The sequence below is a fragment of the Rhipicephalus microplus genome, chromosome 8, assembly GCF_043290135.1.
Source record: "Rhipicephalus microplus isolate Deutch F79 chromosome 8, USDA_Rmic, whole genome shotgun sequence".
In the NCBI taxonomy this organism is placed as follows: domain Eukaryota; kingdom Metazoa; phylum Arthropoda; class Arachnida; order Ixodida; family Ixodidae; genus Rhipicephalus; species Rhipicephalus microplus.
The window spans coordinates 80,406,169-80,422,733 of NC_134707.1; the positions used below are offsets into that span (position 1 = coordinate 80,406,169).

General features: G+C 45.4%; 1 protein-coding gene across 1 annotated transcript in view; it reads left to right on the forward strand.

Moving 5' to 3' along the window:
- The window catches only part of LOC142768289 (uncharacterized), an 81,780-nt gene extending 65,593 nt beyond the window's left edge, over nucleotides 1–16,187 (forward strand). The window contains exon 4 of the mRNA XM_075870249.1: nucleotides 12,484–16,187. Within this exon, the coding sequence (XP_075726364.1) occupies nucleotides 12,484–12,845 (362 nt within the window). The 3' untranslated portion in view covers nucleotides 12,846–16,187. The remainder of the gene's footprint in view (nucleotides 1–12,483) is intronic.
- The last annotated feature ends 378 nt before the right edge of the window (nucleotides 16,188–16,565 follow it).

Here is a 16,565-nt window from a genome sequence, read left to right on the forward strand (position 1 = left end):
CACAGGATGCCTCCACGTCCGAATTGACGCACCTCAGTAATCATTTGGTAATAATCGGAAATCTTCCGGAGCCCCGCCGCGGTGGTGTAGTGGCTAAGGTACTCGGCTGCTGACCCGCGGGTTGCGGGATTGAATCCCGGCTGCGGCGGCTGCATTTTCAATGGAGGCGGAAATGTCGTAGGCCCGTGTGCTCACATTTGGGTGCACGTTAAAGAACCCGAGGTGGTCGAAATTTCCGGAGCCCTCCACTATGGCGTCTCTCATAATCATATGGTGGTTTTGGGACGTTAAACACCACATATTAATCAATCAATCAATCTTCCGGAGTTCTTCCTGAATTAGTTTCGAATTTTTTATGCGAATAGACTCGCCGTTGGTTGGAACTTGGGCCACAGGAACGCTCTCAGACCACTGCGCAAAAATAGATCGATTGGCAAATCACTGTTAGGAAGGGAAGCCGACCAGGCAGAATATGCCTGGCCGGGAGAGAAAAAGACATTAGGTTAATAGGCCTAACAGCACCGCCTGATCCGACCGCTCCCCCACAGGAGGAAGCACGAAGGTGCCCTTGAAGTAGCAGCGGGGGCAGATCCCGAATTGAAACTGGACGCTCAGGCCTCAGGAAGCACCGGAGGAAACCTCAAGGACAGCGAGGACCTACTTGGATGGCGGCAGAGTCGACCCAATGGAACGTTTCATTGCCAAATGCGTGCACTTCCTGCCTCTTCGTCAGTAATTTCCAACAACCCCTTCAGAAACTGCTTCCCTGCTTCATCATATGGCCAGTTCAGCTAGATAATATTAGGGGCATGTATGGTAAAAAGGCCACAAAGAAAAACAAAAATAATATATCCCAACCCCTCAAACGGAAACTTAACAAGTCAAACTCAACAATGCCCTGTCATGGAGGACTACAGGGCGTAACAACGGGATTTTCGTATACAGCCTCCACCTGTATACAGCCCTCGAGGCCGTGTTTTAGCCCGCCAAATGGGGTCGAGCAGGGCGAAGCCCAAGCCACTCGGCCACCTTGGTGGTTGGTGATGTATGGTCTTTTCGTCCTGTGTACTTGCTGGTACTAAATATACACGACGACAACGATGAACGTGATAAATTTTGTCAATGATGATGATGGAGGTCATGATGAAGAAGGAAAAAGATGAAGAGTAATAAATGTGGTGGCGCTCTTGAGCACGTGGTTGTTACCTGTGCATCCGGGGCGTTTCGATGGGATACCGCACTATAAGGTTTCCCCTGGCAGATATTCTCGTGGGGAATATCTAATGAACTTTTTATTCTCGGTACCTACTTACGGGTGTCGGCTTTTTTTTTTTGGCTTAATACCTATATCTGGTAATTTTCGTAGGGCGTATGAGGTATATTCCTTCCACATTGCACATGAATGATACACAGTGCGCACATTGAGAAACAATAACGTACGAAACAACGCTTGACGTCTCGATGTATTGAGTTACTGAGTTCTATGGTCTGCCTTGTACCTCACAGCCATCGGGAAGCACTCGGAGTCGTTCCCTTTGCAGCCTAGCTCTGTGACGGTTTTGAAGAACCGGCGCTTCGCTTCGCGTTTCACAGGACTTGAAGAGCTCACCGTGTTGAAGGCCATGCCTCACAACGTCAAAAAGGTTTCCTCATTCACCCGGATGGTTCTCTTGAGATTTTGTCATGTAAGGCGCCCGCTGGTCTCATATTTGGTTCTTGTTTATGTTGGGAACTCACCTTCTCCACATCTCCCTCTAAATTCCATCGGCTCCACAGTCACATTGCCTTGCTGAAAATAAGGTAGAATTTGAACCTTCGCACACTCGCGACATGTCTTTATATTAGGTTTATTGTTCGAGAACAGTTCGCCAAACGAAACCATTCCTCTTTTTTCAAGTGAATGGGGCCACAACCAGGGACATATGGCTGCTCAGCTGATGAGTAGTGGGATGTACGGTAAAAAGACCGCGAAAAAAATCCCCCAACCCCTCAAACAGAAAGTTAACAAGTCGAACTTAACAATGCCCTGCCATGGAGGACTACAGGGCATAACAACATGCATTTTTGTATACATCCTCCACCTGCATACAGCCCCCGAGGCCGGGTTTTAGCCTGCCAAATGGGGTCGAGCAGCGCAATGCCCAAGCCACTCGCCCACCTCGGTGGTTGGTGATGTAGGTTTTTTTGGCCCTAATATACCTGGTGGTACTAGAAGTGAACAATGACGATGATGAAGAAGATAGTGTTTGTTAATGATGATGAACATGGAGGTCATGATGAAGGAAAATAGAAACAGAACGATAGAAGCAGGAGAAGAACAAGACGATGAAGAATAAGAAATATGCTGACGTTCTTGATCAAGCGCGGTGGTGCGTTACTTGTGCATATCGGCCCGCGATAATGAAATCACGGACTGATTTCCACTGAGCGATATTCTCGCGGAGAACATCAAATAACCTTTATTTCTCTGTGCCTACTTACTGGTGTCTTTTTTTTTTGCTTAGTAACCATATTTGGTAATTTTCGTAGTGCGTATGAGTTACAATTGAATGTTTAAAAGTGATTCGGCGAACCAAGCACGCCTGCGTGCATGGTTTAAACGTCAGCATTGCGGGTGACTAAATACACGGCTTTGATGGCTTGCCTGCCAAGCATACGGTTACCGTCTTCAGTGAAGAAAGAAGGGACATCGGGTTGTGTGCGTACAATACCTTATTAAGCTGATGGAGCGGGTTTTTCTTATTGGTTCCAGACAAATCCGGTGTTTCTTTAACACTGTGGCCTCTTGAAGTACTTCAGTTGGTATACATGCAGTTCGAAGGAGTTTCTCTTGCTCAATTCTATACTCGTAAATGTCGTTGCACTTCCCGCGGAAGTTCAACTGAAGTGGCTTAAAGCGTCTTGTAGTCAACGACAGCCACCACTGTATTGCTTTTTGCAGGCGATTTGTGCGATTTTCGTGTTCTTTACCGTGAGACGCGTTGGGCTTGCGTTGTAGCGCATGAAGATTTCTAACTTTAGAGGGTCTGAATTGAATCCGGGATGTGAAGCTTTCGCGACAAGAATGGCGTGAGACTCGGGACGCTTCCTGCGGCAGAGGTCTGGAAAATTTGTGACTGTTTGTGAGATACTGTTGATCAGATGCAGACGCGAGAAGCATGCTGACACCACGTGTCTTCGCTGCTCGCCACGGTGCATGCTGCGGTTTACAGAAGCATTCAGTTCTTGTTCTTGCCTTGAAGTGTATTTTATTCGCACTTATGTACGATAGTACAGTGGCGACGAAGATGCAATCGTTGATTGCACTTAGATTCTGACACCAGAGTAATGGGATCTGGATCCCCAGCCTTCGACGACGCTCTTAGTAGCTGGATCACATATCGTGTGCGCTTTGAAGCTTATATTTTATTAACATCATCATTGGGCACCTACGCATAGAGTGAGGCAGCCCTCAGATTACTGTTATATTTAACTCTGATAGGGCAGAGCGACCCATTACCAACTGTGCTTCAGTTGCCAAAAAGCTGCACTTGCGGCAAAGGGGTTAGATAATCCCAACATGTGCTGATCGAAGTCAGTTTATAACCGCCGTTGACCGTTGATGAACTTCACGTCCCAAACCCAAGTCCGCTGATATTCACGTCCCAAACCCAAGTCCCGCAGAATCCCAACGGACTCGCTTGCCCATGCTCCACGGTAGGTCAAGGTGACTGGTGACACAATCGGATAGGTTGATGTACCGGTCGCATCTCTTATTTTCATTAGCATATCGGGAATCAGATACCTCGTTCGCTTAGCCTCGTGTCTTCCGAAAGGTTCGCCAGCGTACTCACGACCTGGACATCAAGAATGACCCATTGGCCGTCTCTAGAAAGCACTAAGTCGGGGATCTTTGTACCCTGCGATGTTTGGTAATGTGGCTCCTCGCGAACAGGCCATTCTTTTTTCCTTAACGTTCTCGACAAATAACGAAGTATAATGTGGTGACGTTGGATTATTTGGTGATGTGTACGGTGGCAACACTGCAAAGTATGACCCAAACACTCGTCTGTGTCACATCCAGCGTGACTGCGTTTTGAGGTGTTCTGGCCACGTTGAAAGTGGATGAGATTGCAGATTGTGGCGATGTGAAACTTGGCTAGGTCAATGAACACCCTTCCTTTCAGAAACGTTGTCCCTTCGCCAATCCACGCCGTTGTTGAACACGGGACAGCGGGACATTGGGACTGCAGCCTGCCATCAAAACTTGAATGCAGCTTCCTCGTCCAGTACTTGCGGGCAGTTGCCACAGAACCAATGACATCTCCTGCAAATTGGGTCAAGTCCTGTGCCTGCCTTAAGGCCTTCCGAATGAAATGCTTGGTGACCGCTACCGTACGTTGATAATGATCACTGTAGAGCTGTCGCTTGACACGGTTGGTTTTCATGTAAGGAATTGAAGTTCTTAGGCACATTAGTCTCAGGCCACTCACTGGAATTGGGGCGTCGAGAAACCCAATCGAAACATCGTGTGGCAGTGACAGCCAGGTCCTGACTGAAGCTCTGACCATTTTGTCCAGTGCTTTTAGCAGTTTGGCGGAGATCGGGCCCAGCACAACCCTATGAATCAGGTGGGAAAGCAAATAGCATCGTAGGGCAATCAAACTTTGCTGCAGCTTTAAAGCCGCCCTTGCCAAGTGGGCTAGTAATATACGAAAGTCGTTTCGCACTGTATTGTTGTTGGGCATTGTGCCATCAAATCGTATGCCCGGATATTTTTATACTGTCATATGGGATACGTTCCTAATAGGTTCACCTTCTATCCTGTATAACCACTGGGCATCGATCTTTGCCTTCTTGTCTCACCCGCTGGGCATTATCGTTAAGGTCATTGACTTGGTTGCGTCCGCCTCGAGACCACATCGTTGAAGATGTTCTTCTAGTCTATATAGCTGGTACTGCAGCCCACTCCTTGTACTTGCCAATAAAATAATATTGTTGGCGTACGCCATTGCTGACATTGCCAGGCCATCACTTTCAAAGAAATCTCACTAGGCAGCTCTTCGAAAAATTCGTCCTGTGTCAGCTTAAAGAGCAGGGGTGATAGTGGATCTCCCTGCCTTATTCCTCTTGTTGGGTGGACCACCTTAGACTGGTTGCCACATAAGAGTACCGTAGTGGCTCTTGCATAGAAATTCGAGACATACGCACAGAAACTATCCGATATTCCTTTTCGTCTCATATCCTGGAGAATAGCAGGGCAAGCAACTCGGTCAAATGCTTTTGCTACGTCAACAGAGGCCATGGCCAAGGACCTAAGCTTATGCTTGGCCTCGTCAATGACTGTTTGTAGTAACAGGAGGTTATATGCACATCCGTCTGCCGGAATGAAGGCTTTCTGACGATAGTCAAGTTTAATCACTGACATTAGACAATGCATAAAAATCTCATGCAACAGCCTCGTTAAAAAGTGGCAGACATTGATTGGGCGATGCAATGCAGCCGAAGAAGTGCCAGGCATTTTTGGAATTAAAATCGTTCAGGCATTACACAATAATAATTACAGTCGTCTCTGGAGGATCAGGAGGTTTAGAAGAACCCTTAAAAGAAGCATAGCACAGGCGTACAGATCCCGGCTTCATCAGACGATGACCCGGCTGCATCCAGGATGTCTCGAATACAAAACGAGCGATTTTTCCTGAAGAGGTTTTGGCATTGCGCATGCTCTTTTCTTTCTTTTACGATGGCTTTCATCAGTTGCAGCCAGCGTACGACCGCTCTGGACCCTCCTATCTGTAGTGAATACATCTAGCAGGTAAGTTTTGAGGGCCATTGCAACGTTCTCTTTATCCAGGAACCTCTGTGTTAATTCTAGGGGTTCCGGAAATTTTGACCTCATGGGGATCTTTAAAGTGCACACAAATCTGAGCACATGGGCCTACAGCTCTTTCTTCTTCACCGAAAACGCAGCCAGTATTCAGTCTCATGACCTGCGGGTCAACAGTAGGGTACCTTAGACATTATAGACCACCGCAGTGGGGCAGGTAATGTACTCTGAGCAGTCAACTAGCACCACAAACTTTTCACAGTTCGCCGCTGAAGGGAATACAGAACGGCGAGCGACTGTGATACTGTAGGAGTGTAACCATAAGAGTTCGCCGTGAGAGATCTGATAACTTATCGAGATGCAGTAGTGTCCAAGTGCACGTAGTTCGGTTGATCGTCCATATTTAAAGCATATCATAAACTGGTATGTATAGTATAGTAAAGTATGTTATGGTATACAATCATTTACCATAGGGTGAAAAAGAATAGGGAAGAAGGAAAGGAGAAGAGAAAGGCAGCAGTTCAGTCTTGGCACCTCGAGAGCGTAGCAGTTACATTTTTTCATTTATTGTTCATTGAGACTTGGACCAGTGTCGAATGATTTTGGTGGAGCAGTTTACTATGGGTGTTGTGCGAGTGGTGTGTAGAAATTTATGGCAGGACGCAGCTTTCCTTTTTTTCGGGTGACATCGTCATGGCGTGTTTCCCCTTTTTTAGTGCGTTTGCAAGCGTCTCGATCGGCCCCACAATAGGGGTCACCTGTGATCACCGAAATTGGACTTGGGCATGGCATTCTGGCAACTTATTCCCTGACGTGACAATTTTCTTGGTCACATTATATTTTGTCCTCAGGAATACTTATATTCCACTATCCTGAAATTTAACATGAACTTCATGTGATGAAGCGTTCCTCTTTTACATCTCTACGGCGCTCTGCGCTTTGTACAATGTGCTCCTATAACTTCAATGTATTCACAATCTGCGAAGATCTGTCAGCATACCAGTAGTTAAAACACTCGTCTTCGGATCTGAGAAGCTCATGCTCGAAATCTAGCGCAACCGAATGACGATGGTCACCTCTGTCGCCCTCATGACCTCCGATCTTTCATGGGTCCAGAAAAAGCGCCTAAGCTTTCAAATATTACAAGATAATTTATCGTACGCTTCATCTGTCCATCCGTTTTCTTTGTTGAGTGCCGGCATATCGTTGTTCTTGTGGGTGAAGTTGGACACGCATGCATGGCTCACCTATGCAAAACTCTTTCTAATGGCCTATTGCATAAAAAATAGGTAAATGCAAAGCTGATATGTTACCAAGAGCCAAATGCGAAATTCATACTATAACAATAGGCAAATACAGAGCCAATAAGGCTGACACAGCTCGAATGAACTAATACCAAACTAAGAGACAAACACAGATCCGACCGGCGTCGAACGGTTTTGGGTTGTGTCAATAATCAATTATAACATTGGTTTTTTGTTGTGACTTTTGGCTGAGTTGGCGATAAAGGAATGGGCTGGTTTTTTACGATTAGTTTAATTATTGAAAGTTATTCGTTACACACTCGGTGTGTTTAAAAATTCACTGTGATCGAACGCCGCTAAGAGTAATTTTGGCGAACATGCTTCACCATAGCCTGCCGCTAATATCATTCACTGGAGTTGACCTTGCCTAGGTCCTAAAGTTGCACTAAAGAGCAAAACAATCCTTCGCTTATCAGTAAAGAACTATTTCGCAATCTCGAAAATGCCACGCTCACCGCGACATGATGGTTAGTAAGCTAGAAAACGCACGAACTGAAAGTGCGGGTGGTGATGCTACTCTGATGTTCGCACATCAAACAACATGACAAACATTTTGAAGGCTTCTGCTGGGCCATACGTCGCTTTCAGTCGATAAAAATGGCTTATATGGCTTACAAAATGGCTTACAAAATGTCCGTTACCGCGCACTCACATACGAGTTAAGAACTGGAGCCGACTGAGCCTTCGAATTCTAGAAAATGTAGCGCGTGTTGCGTTACCTCATTTCGCATAAACCGGGAATTTTGATTCCGTATATGCTATTCGAGAAAAAAGCATTTGCGATGTATAAGCGCATAATCCTGAAAGTTATCAATAACGCGGTGAAGCTTGATCCCCATGTGATCTATGTATCTGCTTTACTTAGCACGAGAAGTAAAATGTCGTGTATTGTTAGCTTTAAAGAGACAAACACTTTTGAGCACTGTCAGAAAACGCGGTCGATTGGTAGTCGGCGTTTCCGATAACATGCGAGCCAAATATTATTGCGTAGGATGCGGCCTAGAATTGGCAAGAAGTTCTCGAAGTCAGTTAAGTATTGTTTGCTCTTTTATCTGTTGATGACGATACAAGCTCAAAAATCACTCGTAACTACCATTGTTTCAGCCATTGGTTGATCTGACCATGGTGTGCTTGGTCGATACCGGGTGTCGTAATTGCGAGAAACAAGTCTGTCATGTTACCTGTCTCTTGCTGTTCACTGCGTAGAGCATGCACGCGCATCCTTTGTTGGAGCTGTTATCTTGTTGAAAGCACGGCCACCAGACTGCGTCGGGTCAGTTGTGTTCCTGCCATTGGATGCGATAAACGGCTTTCGAACACCGGCGTCTTCATTCTAATATTGGCGACGAAGATGTGATAACGCGGGACCAAGGCTATGGCCACCACTTTCGGGAAGCTGCCGGAGTTCTGTTCGGACTCTGACAACGTGGACATATTCCTAAAAAGGTTCGAGTGATTCGCGAAAGTGATTATAAGCGACGCCTGAGAAGCTTGAAGCCTCATTGACCATCATAAAAGAGAAGACCTACGTAACACTGCGTAGCTTACTGCAGCCGAAAATGCTCACCAAAGTATTAAGTTGCCAAGAAGGCGCCACAACAGCTCTACGCCCTAAAGTGGTCTGTGGTCACCGAGTGCTACCGCTACTACCGACGGAACCAGGCCTTAAATGAAAAGGTTGCGCCGTTTCTCGTGGAATCGAAGAGGCTCCCCGCGACATGCTCGTCTGGAACATTCCTGGAAGAAGGGCTACGGGACCACCTCATTGGTGAACCACGGAGCGACGCCGTGTGGTGCCGCCTGCTGTCATTGCCCGACGTCGATGTCACTTGTGACCGAGTGTGCAAGGTAGCCACCGCTATGGAAGACGCACAGTAAGACACCGAAGACATGCTGTCCGACAACGCTGGAGCCAGGAACGCTGAACTACATAGGCAAGAAAGCCAAGTGGAGCCTAGTGCAACAAGAAAGGTACCTGAATATTCTATACCCAAACAACTTCAATAGGTTGTCATAGGTGCGGTGGGAAGTGCCCTCCTAGAAGGCGGCTATTTTGGAAAAGAAAATGCCTTATTTAAGGGCTCTAAACTTGGTCATGTCGCGAAAATGTGCAAAAGGGAGTTGTGTACGCGGTAGAATAAGAACCGGCAGCAGGGCAGGATTTGTTTACTATATGCCAAACTAACAGAGGAGGCAGGGTGCCTCTCATAGTGGTAAAGGTAACCATAAATGGCCACAAAGTAACGATGGAGATTGATACGGAGACTGCTCATACATTTATGTCTGAAAAATACGCTATAAACTTCCCCGGCCTATCGTAAAACATCGAAGACGAAAAACTTTTGAGTGTACATTGGCACCGCAATCTGTGGAAAGTGTGTTATGCAAGCCGATGTCAGTTACGGAAAGCAAAGCCACCGCCTACCACTTGTCGATGCCAATATGAAGAAGGTGGGCTCGTGCCTGTGCTTCTCGGTCGTGACTGTACTGCAAATACAAAAGTGAACTTGTTCGATGCCATGCAGACATTGCACGACGTTGAGCTTAAGCTACAAGCAGCCGCGCCCGTAGAGGCTCTAGAAGCTGTAGAACCATTAAAACAGCAGTAAGGTGTCACTTTTTAAGCAGAATAAGGTGCTATTGCAAGGCTATAGCATTTCCGCAAAAGAGAATGTAATTCAGGTTTTCTGTAAAGCCAGGCCTGTACCATATGCTTTACCAGAACAAGTCGAAAAAGAAATGATGGAACTAGAGATGGGTGGAGTAATTTACCGGGTGCGGCACAGCATCATGGGTGACGCCGCTAGTTATTATGGCCAAGAAAAGTGGCCAAGACATCAGAGTCAATGTGAACAACTCCATTGATGTAGATCACCATTTCTTACCTCTTCCCGATGACATTATTGCGCCCCTTCTGGGAAGTACCGTGTTCACTGGGTTAGACTTGGCCAAAGTGTATTTACTGCTTGAGTTAGATGAGAGTGCTGAAGAACTTCTAACGGTAAAGACGAACATAGGTCGCTTTAGATACCCGCGGTCGCTGTAAGGCGTTGCGAGTTCACCGTCAATGTTTCTGCCAGTCATGGATCAGGTTTTGCAAAGCATACTTGGCACAGCCTGTTACTTATACGACGTACTTGTTGCTGGAAAAGCCCTAACAGAGTGCTACAGTTGAACGAACGAAGTTCTAAAGGCTCTGCGCAAGCATCGAATGTGAGTAAACGTGGCAAAATACGTTTGTTTCAAGAAAGATAACAGTATACCTGGGGCACAAAACAGATCAACACGGTATGCGTTCCACAGCGGGCAATGTGAAAGCGGAGTTTGAAGCACGCAAACCTACAGTGTGACCAAGTTATGGGTGTTTCTGGGCTTACTAAATTTTTATGCAAAATGTTTATCCAACTTGGCTGGACAACTAAAACCGCTTCACCAGCCTCTACGCAACTGAGGTATATTGCAATGGTCGCGTACGTGTGCTGGACGTTTCATGCAGTGCAAGCAGTTGCTAAATAAAGATAGTGTTGTTGCTGTATGACGTAAAAAAAAAAGAAACGCCGCTCACATGAGCTTCTGTTTATTGGTTGGGCGTGGTGTTATCGCTTGTTGTGCCTGGCGTTGAACGCCCAGGTGTGTTCGCTTGCAGATTAATGTCGCAAGCAGAGAAGAATCGCTGAAAACGTATTTTATCATGTACTAAGATATAGGGTTTCGACCTGGAGCCGACTATAAGGCTTTAAATTATGGAAAATATTGTGCCAGTTGTGTTAGCTTGATTACCAGGGTCTGGAAATTTTTATATACACTCTTCCAGAGAAAGCAAATGTGCGACTCCAAGAAAGTGCTCGCCACCTGGCGACTGCGTCTGAAAATGGCGCCAACAGTTGACCTTGAAAAGAGCTATATGTAACCACGTTGCGCGCTTTGAGAAGCGGCTACATAGTTCCTTTATTTTCGCCATGCCGTATGCGTGAACCCGAAAATGAAGTAAGCGATGTTCAATGACCATTGAAGTGTGCCGAAATGCGTGGCACTGCGGTGGAAACATGGTAACCTGTCGTTCTATATCTTCCCGAAGGTTGCAGACGACAGGCGATGGAGAACGGCACAAATCCGAATATTGCGCATTATAAAGCAGGTGACGGCTACCGTATGAAAGTATGATCTTATCGATTCACTCGTGATGACTTAATTCTTGGTGAGTAAACTGTTACGTATCGTGTGTACATTTTTATCTATATTTGGGCTTATCTAAGCACGGAGCATGGTTTGTTTATATGAGCAAGCACTTTAGGAAATCGTTTGCGTCAAGTGTATTTTTTGAATGTGCTCGTTTTCTGAGCAAGACGTATACGGCTACCAATTCACAAACTAAACTGCAAATTCTGTATTATTTCACATGTGTGTTTGTACATATATGCGCACACAATCGCGTCGCAATGTTCGTCGCTCGTGCGCGTATGTATGTTCGTGCGTATATATATATATATATATATATATATATATATATATATATATATATATATATATATATATATATATATATAGAGGCAGGCATGATAGTTGAGTGGCCGTAGCCGTAGCTTTGCAAGTACTTTCAGCCGGAGTCTGGCCTTCATCAAGATTGAGAGTACAGTTTTTTTTGGTGCTCAGCTTTATACAATCCTAAATCAGAGGGGGAGAGAGAGTAGAAGGAAGAAAAAAAGAGGAATATATGGTGGACTCCCCTGGGCGCTCTTTTCCCTTCCTTCTCTCTCCCTTTTCTCCTTTTCACCTTTACGATGTCTGCGGTCTGTGTATCCTTCCTTTCACTAACGTATTGTTCCCGACCAGATGACACCGCATGGCTCTTTTGGTTCGGTGTGTGGGAAAAGAACTTTTTTAAGAAGTTTAAGCCTTTAACTACTCAGCGCCACGTCGACATCTCGACGTTGAAAGAAGGGCGCCGCCTATTGCCGCAGAGGCTGGCAAGCGGGTGCAATGACAATTCTTGCCCGCTTCTGGATTATGCGTGCAGTAGGGGCCTCCCAATTGTGCATAGGGTTGCTGTTGGGCAGGTCATGCTTGGCACAATTGATCGGATAGTAAGGTAAAAACAGAAACAGATGACAGCTGTACTCAGGAAGAGTAGTTACACTTGGAAATATTTTGAGTTGTCCAGTGCCCTTCGAAGCTGCAGTGCTGTGAACTCAATTATTATTTTCATTATTGCCGTTATTGTTTTCTAATGATTGAATTGCTGCAAGTGTACCCGGATTCTCATTTATTCCTCTAACGAGGGTGTTTAATCGGTGGACAAGGTGTGACTCTTGTTTTCACGTTCTCTGTTTGATTTAAGTCCTGTCTCTAAGAGTGTTACTGATCAAATCACAGATGAGTTCCCGAGGATCGGCGAAACTGTGACATCCGCGAGCCACAAGCACCTCCTCACCATCATCAACAGCGCACCACTACTAGGGGGGAAGTCTGCTGGACAGCCAACACGCGTCCCTCTATTGCGGATGTCGAGACCAAAAGCACTACACGACAGCACCAATTCACCACTCCTCAAAGGGAAGCCTGCCGAACTACGAAGCCGCGTCCCTCTATTGCGGACCCCGGCAACGGAACTCCCTAGGAACACGTTCGGCGGGAGCCCAACGCGGAAATCCTCCCTACAACGACGAAGGCCTGCCGGGGATAACTACAATCTGCGGACTTCATCAGTGCCATCCCCGCACCCAAAGGTAGGTTGACCTCAAAATGGTAAGTCTAGCTCATCACTTCCCAGTAGCAGTGCCACCTTCCTTAAGGTACGAAAACTTGCTGACAAACGAATTAGACATGAAATGCATAAATCAACATCACAAGTGCACCTTCGTGCTTGAATAGCCATCAAGGGTATGACACTCTCCCTCACACTAGCCGCTACAAACCTAGACGAACACGACCAAATAACATGGAAAAATGTCCTCCTTGAGGCATCTCATAAATAAACAGAAATTGCTCTCAATCACAGTGATAAGCAGATAAAGAAACTGGTCGCTATGATCAACCCCGTTCTCCGCAACAACACTTTATCGAACAAAGAAATCACCCGGTTAACAGAATTTGAACAGAATAAATACCAAGCCATCATGACCACTAAACTTCATAAACTTAAAAGAGACCATGTGCCCAACCAGGCGTTTCCTATTATAGTTCCTTATCACTACAACACCACCACCAAGGAAACCACTAACGGTACAAGCGAGCACCCATCTATGAACACACCCTGTGACACTGTGATTGTAAACTTATCGGACACGAGTTTGTCACCTGACGAAGAAAAACTGCTATCTAAAGGACGAAGCTTCTGCCCGACCACAAAAGTTTTCGATGAATTCCATTTGCTCCGAGACCTCGACAACTTCGCTAGAAGCTTAAGGTTGCGCGGATATTTCTTGGACATGCCTTCTAACCACGAAACAATTCACCGTCGTAAAACGAATGATTGGACACCGAACAGTAATCAAGCTAAGTGCCTGGACCTTCATATCACCGCAGTACAGAAGAATATAGTACATGAATACCACAGACAGAAAAGGAAACGATGAAAATTGATAACTTCTGGAAAAATGAGTATGGGAAATCTGACATCTAAGACAGACATAATAAAACCCACTGAAAAAGGAGCAATTGTAGTCCCTAATATAACCAACTACTTACAAGAAGAATACCACCAAGTAGACGACTCAAAACTTTACGAACGCCTGCCAGGTAATCCAACAGACGAATAGAAACGTATCGTATCAACAGAACTAAAGAAATTGTTGGATGCAGAAAAGATAACCAACACTGACCACAAACTAATGCGAGGAGCATACCCTCGTTCAAGTCGCTTCTACATCCTCCCGAAAATTCATAAACCAGGTAACCCAGGTCGATCAATAATATCAGGCATCGGTACAGTAACTGAACCCACATCAGGGTACGTGGACAAACTAATAAGCCACATTTAATACACCCTCGCGTCGTACATAAGACGCCACACATTTTCTTCGAGACATTGCAGCTCTGTGTGTGCCGAAAAACTCGTACTTGGTTACTCTTGATGTCTCTTCATTGTATACAAATATTCCTCACGATGACGGCATAGCTGCATTACAAAACATGTACACAGACCATAGACAATCTAACAACCCCGATTTCTCTGCCAACATAACTTTGACGAAGATCGTCTTCGAGATAAATTTGTTTGAATTTAACCAAGAGTATTTTGGACATATCAGTGGGACCAGTAGGGCACCAAAATGGCACGCAATTATGCCAATATATTTATGGGAAAGCTAGAATCGGAATTTGTTGCACAAAGTTTCTTGAAACCACTGTTATACAGAAGATACATAGACATCTTTCTTGTTTGGACCCACAGCGAGAACGAACTTCTCAGCTTTATCGACAATTACAATGATGTACATCCGAACATACCCTTTACACACACCTACTCGGAAGCAACTGTAAATTTTCTTGATGTTACCATAACGATAGAAGACAAGCTTCCTACACTCCTATATCGCAAACTAATGGATCGACAACAATACCTCCATTACCAAAGCGATCACCCATGCAACTTTAAAAACAGTATTCCATACAGCCAGGAAGGGACAGAAGGGAGCGCTTACTTCCAACAAAATTTTATTTCAAGGAGCGTACATATATATGCTCACGAAATTCGAATACAACTGACAAACAGAAAAAAAACCCTCTATTGCCATGCGCTAAAAACTTATGATCTCAAAAACGACAATTCTTTTTCACAAAGACCGAGAGAAGGAGTGCTGACGCAGTTCAGCCCTAATCTACTAATCATTTCTGCTTCAATAATCTCCCTTGTCACTTTATTTCTTTTTTTTTCTATGATTACCGTACCACGAAAAAGTGGTTTGCAGCCACATGTGCTGCAATGTAGTGCCAAAAAACCATCTCGACCATTTTTTACGTTGCAAGCGTGTTCGCGGAGCCGGTCATTAATACACCTGCCAGTTTGTCCTATGTAGTGTTTACCGCATGAAAGAGGTATCTTATAGATTACAAATTGTGCGCATGTGACAAACAGTGTTAAGGGCTTTTTAGAGCATCCCGGTTTTGCATGTGAAACAACTTTTATACACAAGTATGAGAGCTTTTTCGGGGCAGAAAACACCACCTTTACATTGGCCCGCTCCCCAACCTTCTTCAAGTTGTGGGAGATTCCATGCAGATAAGGCACTACGGTAAGCTTCTGACGTCTTACTGGCTCAACATGAGGGAGAGCTTGCTGCACGGACTGAAGCTTTTTGACCAGAATTCCCGCGACGGAAACCTGTACGTGAGAGGGGTAGCCAGCGTCCAGAAGTCGTTCTGCTTGTTCCTTGAAACTCGCTGCCATCAGATGTGGACAAGACTTCTGTAAGGTGTTACTAAAGCTCATGTTTACAATGCCTCGCTTAACGAGCTCAGTATTGGCGGAGTGGTACGGAAGCAAGGGTTTGTTACTCCTCGGTTTGTACGTCCAACAAATGTGGTCTAAGTGGAAAATGAGAGCGATATTTAAAAATCTGAGAGTGTTATTAACAGGCAACTCATGGGTTAAAACAAGGGGACTAAACCGCTCCTTGATGAAGTTGAGGATATCTAGGGCACAAAAAGTGGGGTCACAGTCAAGAAGAATGAGGAAGACGTCAACAAATCTAAAGATGCGCATGATTCGGTTGTCACTAAGGTCACCGGAAACGGTTCTGTCGAGCTTGGCTAAAAACTAATTACTTAAGATTGGAGCAATACATGATCTAATACAAATGCCCTCCTTTTGAAGGTGGGGCTTCCCGTTCCATTGAATAAAAGTAGATTGCAAATAAAAGGATAAAAGTTTTTAAAAGCTACTAGACGATATACCAGCACTATTCTGAAATGTTATGCTACTAAGCTTGTCAATGCACTCTTCTACACAACTAAGAATCGATTTGTGAGGCAACGAATAATACAGATCTTTTACATCAATGTAAAAACCACACATGTGCTGATTCGAACGGGATCGGACGAAATCAAGAACTTGATGGGAATTTTTCACGAGAAATGGGTCATCTACTGTTAAGGTGGCGGTTCTACTGTCGCCATATTGCGAGTAGTTCTGGAAAAATTATCAGACGGCGCCACCAAGTCAGGACTGGAAAGCCAACATTTCGGAAGTGAACTGCCACACGTGTGCCGGCGCGCCACACTGCATGACGAGGGGGTGCAAATCGCGCTGACACGGTTCGAAGAAATGAGGCACTGAGCAGGGGCTTTTTTTTTCTCCCCTTCACCGACACCTCCATCTCTCTCCATGCTCACTAGCCCCTGACCCCTGCGGTCGCTGCTTTTCAAGAGATCCCTCATGTAGGCTGCGTAGCCTGCTTGGCCAGCTGCTCTACGTTCCATACAGTGCCGGAATGCGGGGTTGAGTGAAAAACTCT